The sequence below is a fragment of the Schistocerca gregaria genome, chromosome 8, assembly GCF_023897955.1.
Source record: "Schistocerca gregaria isolate iqSchGreg1 chromosome 8, iqSchGreg1.2, whole genome shotgun sequence".
Taxonomy (NCBI): domain Eukaryota; kingdom Metazoa; phylum Arthropoda; class Insecta; order Orthoptera; family Acrididae; genus Schistocerca; species Schistocerca gregaria.
In genome coordinates, this window is record NC_064927.1 from 114801372 (window position 1) to 114816476 (window position 15105).

Below are 15105 nucleotides of genomic sequence, written 5' to 3' on the forward strand. Positions count from 1 at the left end.
GTTTAAGCTCAGACAGTTGAAAATTAGTATCTCACATTTTCTTAAATTTAAGCCTCCATCCTTATTGATTTAATTACCTGACTTTTCAATGAATACCACATTCTTCAGTGCACTGTCCCAAAAGTTTGTCACCTTCACCACAGCAATGTTACCTTTGAACTTCTAGGCCTTCTCTGTAGTGAGACTGTGCAGTACTTGTGTTGTATGAACATGTGTATGCCACAATCTAATAAGCACCCCTGCTTTGCACATAAAAGAGTAAAATATAATTTCAGTTGAAGCTTACCCTCTATTTTGAGTGATAGCATATACAGTGTTGAACAGTTATTAGAATCTTGGCTCCTTTCTCATATACTACCTAAGTTGTTGGAAACAAAACAATAGCACGCCCCTTAGACTGTAGTCAACACATATCAAAATACTGAATTTTGTAGCTCTTTTGTATTTCTGAATGGCTTTCCTGTACATAATCTTTTATGAACAATTTTTTCTGTTACATAATAACATTTTTTGATAAATTTATTTACCTATGTAATACATTTGTACAACATTTTAAAAGTTAATGTCTAAGTGTTATTGACTACAATGTCATGTGCTCTCAGCATAAATAAGAACTAACTACAACTTGTTTTTCAGTAAAGGATCAGTTTGTGCAGTGCCAGCAGAAGATCAACATAACAGATTTTTCCATTTGAGGACCGGGTCAAACTGAAATTTTTGTTATGAGTATGTCAATGGGTTTATGCCATTGCACTTTATATCTTATAAAGAACAACATTTTTATGTTTATTTGAAAGTACTAACTAATGCATAGAGAGTAAATATTTCTGTGATGCCTTTGTTTAAAGAAAATTAATTATCTCTATTCTTGCAAAATATTAAATAAAATGTGTTTGATAAGGTAAAATGCATTTATAGGAACTTGTCATTCACTGAGATCAGCGATATAAACCTGTTCATTATATCATCAAAGGCAGACAAAATGCTACTTAATTTTAACAATACTATTTTTCAAGGGATATTAGTTATTAAAATACCCATTGCCTATACCAAGGGTAACATATGAATTTCAATACAATCATTGTAATATGAATTTCCCTACAGTCATTCTAACAATGTCTTCAGGTGAACAATGGAAAATCTGGAATCCACAATGAAGAACTAAACAAAAATAAATTTGTACTTTATATCTAAGTAAGTATACTTCTTTTGAAAGTTTTGTTCATTAACCACCTCTTCCGTAACCCACTAACATTTTGAAATATAGTACTGAATATCTTGTAAATGTAGGGTAAGACAGTATCAATATGACAGACTGTATACTAATTAGAATGAGATGGGGACTCCGCATTAAATCCTGGAAACTGGTGATTCATAAAAAAGTTTGTTGTGCCTCTTTAAAGTGCATTTCCCATCAGTATGCCTTTTGTTACCAGAAGTTTGCAATTCCAAGTGGAATTACTAGAGGAATCAATTAAAATGAGCTTTACATGGCATTTAAATAATAATATTCTATTAAAAATTTCACTAGTGTTTAGCCAAAATAACTTCAACACTCAGCACGTTCATCTACTAGTAAAGGCTTCAAATACTGGTACAGCAATAGTACACATCTTCTTCTAAATCTAGAGCTGTACCTAAAATTTTGTTAAATGCTTTCTTTTATTCTTTATCTGACTGTTAATCACTAAACTGGGACAGTCAATCATCAGCATTCCCATTACCACATCGAGAGAAGAAAAGTTTTACATACAAGTTAATGAGAATGATTTAAAATCAGGATAAGAAGACACAGTGAATGATCCATATAGGGATTGAGGCTGACGCAATGAAACAGTATTTTGCTCATTTCAAATTAAGCTTGAAAATGCTTGCAGTCATTGTAGTGAAGTGAGTTGGCACAAGAGCAAGAAGAAAAGATCTACAGATAAATAGAAAGACAGCTCTGGTTTGGCTACATGAACATGTTCTAATCCATGTAGTTCATTTATCATGTGCTTTATCTGCTAGGAAACGATTTATTGTTATTGACATTTCTTAAATATGTATTGTATACACCTATAAATTATTATATTACATTTAATGCCATTTGTCCAAGTTTATATCATTATTACTGTTGATATTATTTTGTGTTAACACTAATGACACCAATTGCATATAAATATGGTCAAATTTATCAACAATATCTCTCAGAAATATGGCTGGCCCATATTCATCAGCATATGATTTGCAACAGTGTTGATGACACCATTACTGCAGCGACAAATTGCCATAAAATGTAGTCTATGCATACATATCTTTCCATGGCTGTGTCAGACCATTAGCTCTACTTTTTTTCTATCTGTTATTACCATTTCTACATTGATATAATGAATTCTAAGACAGCAAGCAAATGTAATATTAAAATTTCGACATCCTTTTAGCAACTTTACCTTTATGCAGATTGTAAGTTTGCCTGTTCCACCATCCTCTGCTGATAAGTACTGTAATATCAGTTTTATCTGTGGACTATTCAGATCTGTTGCACTGCCATTTGATTCCTTGCTGGTAATTGTTGAAACACTCTGCAACAATATTTTTCATAATATATTATTTGTAAATTTTGAGTCAATAGGAATGTAAGCCCCCCCACCCCATGAACCATGGACCTTGCCGTTGGTGGGGAGGCTTGTGTGCCTCAGCAATACAGATAGCTGTACCGTAGGTACAACCACAATGGAGGGGTATCTGTTGAGAGGCCAGACAAACGTGTGGTTCCCGAAGAGGGGCAGCAGCCTTTTCAGTAGTTGCAAGGCAACAGTCTGGATGACTGACTGATCTGGCCTTGTAACACTAACCAAAACGGCCTTGCTGTGCTGGTACTGCGAACGGCTGAAAGCAAGGCGAAACTATGGCCGTAATTTTTCCCGAGGGCATGCAGCTTTACTGTATGATTAAATGATGATGGCATCCTCTTGGGTAAAATATTCCGGAGGTAAAATAGTCCCCCATTCGGATCTCCGGGCGGGGACTACTCAAGAGGATGTCGTTATCAGGAGAAAGGAAACTGGTGTTCTACGGATCGGAGCGTGGAATGTCAGATCCCTTAATCGGGCAGGCAGGCTAGAAAATTTAAAAACGGAGATGGATAGGTTAAAGTTAGATATAGTGGGTATTAGTGAAGTTCGGTGGCAGGAGGAACAAGATTTCTGGTCAGGTGACTACAGGGTTATAAACACAAAATCAAATAGAGGTAATGCAGGAGTAGGTTTAATAATGAATAGGAAAATAGGAATGCGGGTAAGCTACTACAAACAGCATAGTGAACGCATTATTGTGGCCAAGATAGATATGAAGCCCACACCTACTACAGTAGTACAAGTTTACATGCCAACTAGCTCTGCAGATGATGAAGAAATTGAAGAAATGTATGATGAAATAAAAGAAATTATTCAGATAGTGGAGGGAGGCGAAAATTTAATAGACATGGGTGACTGGAATTCTGTAGTAGGAAAAGGGAGAGAACGAAACGTAGTAGGTGGATATGGATTGGGGTAAGAAAATAAAGAGGAAGCCGCTTGGTAGAATTTTGCACAGAGCACAACTTAACCATAGCTAACACTTGGTTTAAGAATCATGAAAGAAGGTTGTATACATGGAAGAACCCAGGAGATACTAAAAGGTATCAGATAGATTATATAATGGTAAGACAGAGATTTAGGAACCAGGTTTTAAATTGTAAGACATTTCCAGGGGCAGATGTGGACTCTGACCACAATCTATTGGTTATGACCTGTAGATTAAAACTGAAGAAACTGCAAAAAGGTGGGAATTTAAGGAGATGGTACCTGGATAAACTGAAAGAAACAGAGGTTGTACAGAGTTTCAGGGAGAGCATAAGGGAACAATTGACAGGAATGGGGGAAAGAAATACAGTAGAAGAAGAATGGGCATCTTTAAGGGATGAAGTAGTGAAGGCAGCAGAGGATCAAGTAGGTAAAAAGACGAGGGCTAGTAGAAATCCTTGGGTAACAGAAGAAATATTGAATTTAATTGATGAAAGGAGAAAATATAAAAATGCAATAAATGAAGCAGGCAAAAAGGAATACAAACGTCTCAAAAATGAGATTGACAGGAAATGCAAAATGGCTCTGCAGGGATGGCTAGAGGACAAATGTAAGGATGTAGAGGCTTATCTCACTAGGGGTAAGATAGATACTGCCTACAGGAAAATTAAAGAGACCTTTGGAGATAAGAGAACCACTTGTATGAACACCAAGAGCTCAGATGGAAACCCAGTTCTAAGCAAAGAAGGGAAATCAGAAAGGTGGAAGGAGTATATAGAGGGTCTTTACAAGGGCGACGTACTTGAGGACAATATTCTGGAAATGGAAGAGAATGTAGATGAAGATGAAATGGGAGATACAATACTGCTTGAAGAGTTTGACAGAGCACTGAAAGACCTGAGTCGAAATAAGGCCCCCGGAATAGACAACATTCCATTGGAACTACTGACGGCCTTGGGAGAGCCAGTCCTGACAAAACTCTACCTACTGGTGAGCAAGATGTATGAAACAGGCGAAATACCCTCAGACTTCAAGAAGAATAAAATAATTCCAATCCCAAAGAAAGCAGCTGTTGACAGATGTGAAAATTACTGAACAATCAGTTTAATAAGCCACAGCTGCAAAATACTAACACGAATTCTTTACAGACGAATGGAAAAACTAGTAGAAGCCGACCTCGGGGAAGATCAGTTTCGATTCCGTAGAAATATTGGAACACATGAGGCAATACTGGCCCTACGACTTATCTTATAAGAAAGATTAAGGAAAGACAAACCTACATTTCTAGCATTTGTAGACTTAGAGAAAACTTTTGACAATGTTGACTGGAATACTCTCTTTCAAATTCTGAAGGTGGCAGGGATAAAATACAGGGAGCAAAAGGCTATTTACAATTTGTACAGAAAAGGGAAGCAATGGTTGGGAAGGGAGTAAGAGACGGCTGTAGCCTCTCACCGATGTTATTCAATCTGTATATTGAGCAAGCAGTAAAGGAAACAAAAGAAAAATTCGGAGTAGGTATTAAAATCCATGGAGAAGAAATAAAAACTTTGAGGTTCGCCGATGACATTGTAATTATGTCAGAGACAGCAAAGGACTTGGAAGAGCAGTTGAATGGAATGGACAGTGTCTTGAAAGGAGGATATAAGATGAACACCAACAAAAGCAAAAAGAAGATAATGGAATGTAGTCGAATTAAGTCGGGTGATGCTGAGGGAATTAGATTAGGAAATGAGACACTTAAAGTAGTAAAGATGTTTTGCTATTTAGGGAGCAAAATAACTGATGATGGTCGAAGTAGAGAGGATATAAAATGTAGACTGGCAATGGCAAGGAAAGTGTTTCTAAAGAAGAGAAATTTGTTAACATCGAGTATAGATTTAAGTGTCAGGAAGTCTTTTCTGAAGGTATTTGTATGGAGTGTAGCCATGTATGGAAGTGAAACTTGGATAATAAATAGTTTGGACAAGAAGAGAATAGAAGCTTTCAAAATGTGGTGCTACAGAAGAATGCTGAAGATTAGATGGGTAGATCACATAACTAATGAGGAAGTATTGAATAGGATTGGGGAAAAGAGAAGTTTGTGGCACAACTTGACCACAAGAAGGGATCGGTTGATAGGACATGTTCTGAGGCATCAAGGGATCACCAACTTAGTATTGGAGGGCAGTGTGGAGGTTAAAAATTGTAGAGGGAGACCAAGAGATGAATACTCCAAGCAGATTCAGAAGGATGTAGGTTGCAGTAGGTACTGGGAGATGAAGAAGCTTGCACAGGATAGAGTAGCATGGAGAGCTGCATCAAACCAGTCTCAGGACTGAAGACCACAACAACAGCAACAACAAGAACAACAACAGGAATGTAAGTGCTATGTAATTGTTCAAACATTCCCAAGTTTTCATGCCATATTACTTAAATTCACCAAAACAGTCCTCTATCTACTATGAATAAAACTCACAGCACGTAACTAACAGAAGAATCTGAAAACTTTATTTATGACTTACCATACTCTCAGAGATAATGTAAGAGTTATTCTGCAGTATTATTGCTTTTGAAAGAGGCATAAAGTAAACATTTACAATGCAGTCTTAATTGCTTTATATGGTATTACAATAGCAGGAGATATCATGTATAAAGATATTTGGCAACATTCCCTTCTATGTGAACCCTACACGTTTTGAATATGGGTATTTACCTCAAACTGCAAAAATAGCTAAAACAATAGTCAAGAATTCACCTGAATCAAAAAAATCTTCATTTGCACATTGATAATTTGCTAGTACAAGTGAAAAAGACAAAGTATTCTTAGGATGTGCTGCAGTATAATATCCATTGCCTTACAGTGAACTGTATGGTTACTTCCAATCTTCAATGATTGTATTACACAAGCAAGAAGTCATAATTTCTCAAACAGCATGCAGCAATGTGCTTTTTATTACTTTTCAGTTTTTGATAATATTGATGTCACCTGCAAGAATAAATTCAATATCTAGTTCTTAAAGATATCATGTAATGAAGTTGCAATGCAACCATTCAGAATTGTATTTTTAGCAGATTTACCAGGAGAGTATAATAGAACCCAATGTGATAACTCATGCAATACCTAAACAGTTCTCTTTTACAGGCACAATGAGTGAGGACAAAGTTGGAGAATATAAGACTAGAGTATCAGCATTGCGTTTTGTTGCCGACGTGAAAGTGTACAGCATCACTTGCTCTTGTATTGCATCCTGCAGTTGGCGACTGTTTCCATGGTTAATGATGGGAAGCAAACATGAGTAATGACACATTATACACTTAGACAAAATGGCAGAAACAAGGAGAAAATAGTGTTCAACAAATGTCATCACAATGATGAGTACATGAAGTTACTTAGCAGCATAATGGAATATGTTGTCTAGAATGCTGCCATACAAAACAGAAAATTCCATAAAATTTAAATTGTGCTCTTAGGTTCCTGAATAACCACAACCTCAGAAATTGGGACTTTTGAAAATAACCCAAAAGCTAAAGGATCGTTGGGATCAGTCTGTTGCCACAACCAGTTTTCCTCCAGTCATATTCAGTGGCTTCACCAGCTCAAATCCAAACTGTAACATTTCAGCCTAAACTATACTTTGGGCTAAGCTACACTTCAGTCTGTTACTAAAACCGGTTTTCTTACATTCACATTTACTGTCTTCATCAAATCACAAATAACCTGCAACATTTCATCCTAAACTAGACCTCAGTCTACACTACAGATCAGTCCATTACCACAGCCAGTTTTCCTCCAGCCACATTCATTGGGTTCATCATATAAAAAAGTAACTTCTTTTATAGTCCATAAGAGCTAGATTAATAACAGTCAGTCTCAAGCTATTCACATTAAAAACAAAAGTAATCAGTTTGTATCCTTTGCTTAAACAAGTTGTTAGATTCAGCATTTATCATTGGTTACTGTATACTATCACCCAACTGGTTACAATGAATGGAAATTAATTGCCAACAGCAGCATGCAGTGGGAGAGCCATCTACACCATAAGTGCACTTTAACTTTTCAGCAAGGCACAGTAGCTGGATTCAGCTGGCAAAGAACACTGGCTGTCCTGCACATCATTCTTCCTTCAATAAAACAAAGTATTAAAATAAGAGGTGGTTTATTTGCCACAGTATACAAGAAATTCAAATCCACCGAGATAGAAACTAAAGGTGCATGTGAAATTGTTTGGACAAGACTCGCTATGAATGGTGGGCATAAAAGTGCAACTCAATCTTGCTATTAACCATCAGACTCATTCCAAAGTGTAGCTGTAAACTACAGAAAAAAACTCATTTCACCAGTACTAATGTTCAACAATCATAGTTTCATCATTGGGGGATACTTTAATCATCCAACAAATGATTGGAAAAATTAGTTTTGTAAGAAGAGAGAAACAATATTTAAGCTGCAAAAAGGGCCATATGAATCATAACTACAAGTAGCAATAGATCCCACTGCATGGAGTTATTCAAATCTTTGGGTATATTGGCAGTTCCGTGTGAATACATTTTGCAGACAGTAACATACATTAAAAAAAGACATTGACCAGTTCCCAATAAACAGTTCCATACATGCACATGAAACCGGACAGACAACACTTACACCTCTACAGGAATAACAAATCAAAAACTCAAAATAGCATGTTAAATAATGGGATTAAGCTGTACAACAATCTTCCAAAAGGGATCAAAGACCCAAGCGAAATAGATAACTTCAGAAATTCACTGATAAAATCTCTCTTGGAAAAGTGTTTTCATACTGTCAAGGATTATTTGGAATGATGTAAATATATAGATATATGTAAAAATTATCAACTGTGTTAGTAAGTGGTTTAACAGTGTATCTTTATGTTATAATATTCATGAATTCTGATTGTGATAATTATAAATTTGTGTACCTATTGTATATACTTATGTTGACAACATACATACAATTCTGGTTGCCTATAGATGGATAAATAAATAAAAGTTGTCGGTAAGACAAGACACCCTGTGAAATAATATTAAATGCACACTCTGAAAACTACCTAGAGCGGATAGTACAGCAGTGCATTCATGTTAGAAATATATTAATCCTAATGGCTACAAGAGGACCTGATATGTTTAGAATGTCCTCACTGAAATTGGATTCAGTGAACATGAAGCAGATTTAGAAACAATTATTACTAATGTACAAAGGGCTGCAAAAACAAATAGGAAGATTTATTATGTTTTCAGTAAGCGGGATAAAGGCAAAGTCATGTCTTATGTCAAAGAGGAGCTCAAAACATTTATTCTGGGCAGGAGCATGGAGAGCAACAATAGCACAAGTTTAAAGGAATAATTGACCGTGCAATAAACAGATATGTAACTGGTAGATTGCATCATGATGAGAGGCATGGTAATCTGTCTTTGTAAAGAAACTTTTAAAGAAACAGACTACTGTATAATAGATGTAAAACAAAGCATAAGGCTTTGGATAAAGAGAAGCCAGATAAAATGCATTTGACTGTCAAGAGAGCTCTATGTGAAACCTTCAATGACTGCTGTGGCAGAATATTGTTGAAAGATCTCTACCAAAACCCAAGAAATTCTGGTCATATGTAAAGGCTATCAGAGGCACCAATGTTCCATGTTGGGGCACTCATTAATGACTAAACTGAAAGGAAAACTGAAGCAAAAACAGAAATGTTAAATTCCATTTTCAAATGGTCCTTTACTCTGGAAGATACAGAAATGTTGCTCAAATTAACTTCTTGCACCACTGTGTTGCTCTAATTAACTTCTTGCACCACTGAAAAGATCAATGACATATATGTTAGTGCAGTGGTACTGAGAAAAATTGAAGCCACTAAAATGAAACCCTGTCAGAGACCATATAGAATTTAAGGCTAAGTTAGCTCAAAATTCAACCATAACATATCATACATCCCTTCAACAGAAACATGAACTCTGTGATTGGAAGAAAGCACACTGATGTCCATCCATTATAGATTCTTAGAATGTACTCTGAGCTCAAATATGACGATATATCTCAAACAGAATGACTCCTTCATGTCAAACATCTTAAATTCTGAAAACAGTGATACTGTAATGTGAAATGTAACTTGAGCTTTTCTCGCAACTGGATGTCAAATGACAAAGTCAGTGAGATGGATGCAGTATTCTCAACTTCTGAAAAGGATTTAACTCAGTACTTTACCAATGTGTAGTAAGAAAACTGTGGTAATATGAGGAATGAACTAAATTTGTCTGGACCTCGTCGTCGAGATTATTCCTATAGACTGCGGGGTCCTGGGTTCGATTCCCAGTCAGGTTGCAGATTTTATTTACCTGGGGATTGTGTGTGTGTGCTGTCCTCATCATTTTGTGTTATCTTCATCAACACAGAAGTCAACAAAGTGCTGTCAAAACAGCCTTAGTATGTGTGTGTGTGTGTGTGTGTGTGTGTGTGTGTGTGTGTGTGTGTGTGTGTGTGTGAGAGAGAGAGAGAGAGAGAGAGAGAGAGAGAAGGAAGGGATGGAAGGGAGAGAGGTAGGCTCTAGATTGAAAATTTCATGCTAGGGTATATGCAGCATGTCATCTTGGATGGAGAGTCATTGAAAGATGGGGAAGTAACTTTGCGTGTTCCTCAGAGAAGTGTTTTGGGACTGTACTGATGACCTGAAAGAGAATATTAATAGTTACTTCAGACTTGTTGCAGATAATGCAGCTATGTACAATGAAGTACTATCTAAAAAATCTGCACAAATATTAAATCAGATCTTGATATAAGTTCAGAATGCTGCAAATATCAGCATCTTGTTTTAAATGTACAGAAATGTAAAATTATGCAGTTCAAAAATTGAAAAAGTAAAGAAAAAGAAAAACATAGTATCCTCCTGGCTATAATATCAGTTGTTAACAGTTAGAATCAGTCGACTTATACATGACCTAGGAGTAACAATTTGTGGGGGTATGACATGGAATGATCATATATGCTCTATGATCTCAGTGGTTAGCACACTGGACTCGCATTCGGGAGGACGACGGTTCCATTCCGTCTCCGGCCATCCTGATTTAGGTTTTCCGTTATTTCCCTAAATCGCTTCAGGCAAATGCCGGCCGATTTCCTTCCCCATCCTTCCCTCACCCAAGCTTCCGCTTCGTCTCTAATGACCTCATTGTCGACGGAACGTTAAACAATAATCTCCTCCTCCTCCTCCTCCTCCTCCTCCTCCTCCTCCTCCCTCTATGATCTACAATGTAGGAGACAAATTTCATTTCATTCACAAGATACTCGGAATATTCAGTCTGCCTACAAAGTGTACAGCATACAAATCACTGGTGCATCCTATATTAGAATATTGCTCAACTGTGTAGCATCCATACCAGATGAAATCAGCAAGTTATATTGAACTTATACATAGAAGATTGGCACCAAAAGCCTGCTTATAAAGTTTCAAGAACCAATACTATGTGAAGAGGTTAGAAATACTCTTCAGCCACCTGTTCCAGGCATCATGAGGACAAGATAATGGTAATTACAACCTGCAAAGAGGAATTTAAGCATTAATTCTTCCCACACTTTATACAGGATTTGAAAAAAAACACTAATTGTGGTACCATACTAAATACTCTGTGTCATGCATTTCACAATGGTTTTTAGATTATATTTTAATTTCTAGATACAGATATAAAAGTGTATAGCAATATAGCAACAATGTTGTGCCTCGTGACTCAGTATCTCCGCTATATGGTGAGTAGCAACTTTCCTTCTCTAATATTGTTAAATTCCTTTCTGGATTTTCCATTGTTTGATAAGTTTCTTCTCATGTTGTCTGTGGGATTCATGGGATGAAATAAAAATTCTTCTCATTCCTCTAGGTTTTCTGGTTAAAATACTTCACGGATTAAGAAGTTGTGTAAAAAGACATAATAAGAATTATGCAATAGCTTTCCACTTACTAAAGTCCTAGGTATGCTTATAAAATAGTTGAGCTGAGTCCATTTTGTTCTTATTGTGTGATTTTATGATGTTAGTTTTGAATCAAGCTGAATACCATGAAATTTAGTGTGCCGTGTCGCCACTATCACACAAAAATTGGCATAAAAGGTTAAAAGGAATTAAATCTTTATGGAAAAGCAAGGCAATATAAATTTCTTAACATTGATTTATTTGCATTACAGGTATGCTGACATACAGTGGACTCACCCTGAATGAAGAAGATCTCTCAGTGCCCTCAGACATAGAGCTATATGTTGAGTCACGATGCTGCATACGACCCAACAGTGAAATATCGCTAGATACAGCTGAAACTGACATAGAAAGAGCACAGAATTAGATCTCACATTGAAACGCAATTATTTCAAATTGCAACGGCTAAAGTGAAATATTGAAGGACAGTAACTGTACTGAATATGATGTTTCACTGTACTTCATCTTTGGACAATTAAATGGTTTCTTATATTATTCTAAAGTTCATAACTGTACTGTTCTGTACTGTATTGTATTGTATTTGCAGTAAGTTTTCTAACAGTGCACGATCAGTTTTTTGTGTGTGATTTGTGCATTTAAGCACTACACTTGACAAAAAATAAAACTGTTATCATGCGTGGGTAATAAAGGATATCTACTGACAGTTTTGGATACTTTAGTTGTGATTCACGACAAATTAATAGATAAAACTTCATTGGTTAATGAACTGCAGGTTCTGTTTGTATATGAGTTTCTGTTTATTTGTCAGATAAAAAATGACAGTCCACTGACATAGTTGAAAGAAAAATAATAAATCTAGCTTTCAGATATATCAGTTCCTTCTTTTTTTGGTCATCAGTCTTCTGACTGGTTTGATGCGGCCCGCCATGAATTCCTCTCCTGTGCTAACCTCTTCATCTCAGAGTAGTACTTGCAAACTACATCCTCAATTACTTGCTGGATGTATTCCAATCTATGTCTTCCTCTACAGTTTTTGCCCTCTACAGCTCCCTCTAGTACCATTGAAGTCATTCCCTTGTGTCTTAACAGATGTCCTATCATCCTGTCCCTTCTCCTTATCAGTGTTTTCCATATATTCCTTTCCTCTCAAACTCTGTGCAGAACCTCCTCACTCCTTCCCTTATCAGTCCACCTAATTTTCAACATTCATCTCTAGTACCACATCTCAAATGCTTTAATTATTTTCTGTTCCAGTTTTCCCACAGTCCATGTTTCACTACCATATAATGTTGTACTCCAGATGTACATTCTCAGAAATTACTTCCACAAATTAAGGCCAATATCTGATATTAGTAGACTTCTCTTGGCCAGAATGCCCTTTCTGCCATTGCTAGTGTGCTTTTGATGTCCCCCTTGCTCCATCCATCTTGGTTATTTTACTGTCTAGGTAGCAGACATCCTTAACTTCATCTACTTCGTGACCATCAATCCTGATGTTAAGTTTCTCGCCATGCTCATTTCTACTACTTCTCATTACCTTTGTCTTTCTTAGATTTACTCTTAATCCATATTCTGTAACATTAGACTGTTCATTCTGTTCAACAGATGATGTAAATTTTCTACACTTTCATTCAGGATAGCAATGTCATCAGCAAATCATATCACTGATATCCCTTCACATTGAATTTTAATTCCACTCCTGAACCATTCTTTTATTTCCATCATTGCTTCCTTGATGTACAGATTGAACAGTAGGGGCGAAAGGCGCTTCATTCTTAGTCGTCCACTCTTATTTTCCCTCTTGGCTGTTGTCTTTGACCTGTCTCTCCCTATAGCTTACCCCTACTTTTCTCAGAATTCCGAACATCTTGCACTATTGGACATTATGGAATGCTTTTTCCAGGTCAACAAATCCTATGAACGTGTCTAGATTTTTCTTTAGTTTTGGTTCCTTTATTAACCGAAACATCAGAATTGCCTCTCTCATACTTTTACCTTTCCTAAAGCCAAACTGATGGTCATCTAGTGCATCCTCAATTTTCTTTTCCATTCATCTGTATATTATTCCTGTAAGCAACTTGGATGCATGAGCTGTTAATCCGATTGTGTGGTAATTCTCGCACTTGCCAGTTCTTGTCGTCTTTGGAATTGTGGATGATGTTTTTCGGAAAGTCAGGTGTTATATTGCCAGACTCATACATTCTACACACCAACATGAATAGTTGTTTTATTGCCACTGTTGGGGGAACAGTTTTAAAAATTCTGATGGAATGTTATCTACCCCTTCGGTCTTATTTGATCTTAGGTCCTCCAAAGCTCTTTTAAATTCTGATTCTAACAGTGGATCCCTTATTTCTTCTAAATTGACTCCTGTTTCCTCTTCTATCACATCAGACAAATCCTCCTTACTCAGAAATAAAAGAGGATCCAATTGAGGGAGGTTAGGAGGGGCATACCATTCATACCCCAGTATGAGAGGGACCTAGCTGTTGTGAGAATGAGGGAAACAAGTCACCGGTCTTGCAACACTAAAAGCTGAAACATTTCTCTGCACCCTTGAGAATTCTTCATTGTCTTGGAATTATGAGGAAAGTATAGACACAGCATGAGTGACTTGAGTAGCTCTAATGTGGCTGACTCAGTGATAAATATTTATACTACATTTTTCATGCAAAGAGAAAAAAATTTCAAATAGACATATTTTGTTTAAATTTTAATAAGAACTGATTAACTGAGTTTTCTCATACTGTTACAAGAAATAAATCTTTGTTATCTGGGCAGAGTAACTGGATGAAGAATCACTTTCTACACTGTCGAAAAAAAAAAAAAAAAAATTAGAACACCTTGAAAGGCGATCCATCTATGGGATGGTATGTGTACTGATAATGGTTTCAAAATCATCCACTAGCAGACTTGGATACCGGAGCATATCCATTGTCTACCTTTTAAAAGGGAATGACCATGGCCATTAGGATGAGTGTGGTGCACACTTGTAGAGCAAGTAGACAACATGCCATGGGGACATACTCATGCTTCCTACAGCCAACTTGGAAAGTCTGAGAAGAGACAAACTGTGTCCCTTCAGTTGGTGGGATGGTTGTTTCATAGAATTGCTACACTAGTTGGATGTGTCACATGGGTTGTGCAGTGATGCTAGCAATAGCGAATACATGAGCATTTTCACACTTGTAGACAAGAGTCTGGATGTCCATGCAGCACGGACACCCACCAAGAATGTCGTATAGTAAGAGCACCATCAGAAAATCGTACAACTTCCACAGCACTGATAAGAGTAAATGTTACCCCACAAGTGTCAACCTGAGTTGTTGAAAACTCATTACTAACTGTGGGACTACAGACATGCACACTTCAAGCTCATCTTCCACTCATGTCACAGCATAGATGTGCACAGTTCGATTGGTGCTGTGAGAGGATCACCTGGAGGATGGAATAGTATGCCTTGATTTTCAGGGATGAAAGCAAATTCTACTTGTATGCAAGGTGGTGGTTGTTCGCAGGGACAGAGTAGATATTGCAAGCACTGTGTCGAACAGTTCGTATCAGGCCTCATCGTCTGGGGTGTAATTAGCTACAATTTTCATCCACATTCAGTGTTTGTGGAGGGAACACTTACAAGTGCTC

General features: G+C 36.9%; 1 protein-coding gene across 2 annotated transcripts in view; it reads right to left on the reverse strand.

Annotated features, from left to right (window-relative positions):
- LOC126285297 (synaptotagmin-5-like) overlaps positions 1-15105 on the reverse strand; it is a 222402-nt gene that overhangs the window by 36153 nt on the left and 171144 nt on the right. For both annotated transcript variants that reach the window (XM_049984586.1, XM_049984587.1), the window contains exons 4-5: positions 11740-11843; positions 2433-2564 (exon numbers count right to left, since the gene is read on the reverse strand). In XM_049984586.1, coding sequence (XP_049840543.1) covers positions 2433-2564; positions 11740-11843 — 236 coding nt within the window. The remainder of the gene's footprint in view (positions 1-2432; positions 2565-11739; positions 11844-15105) is intronic.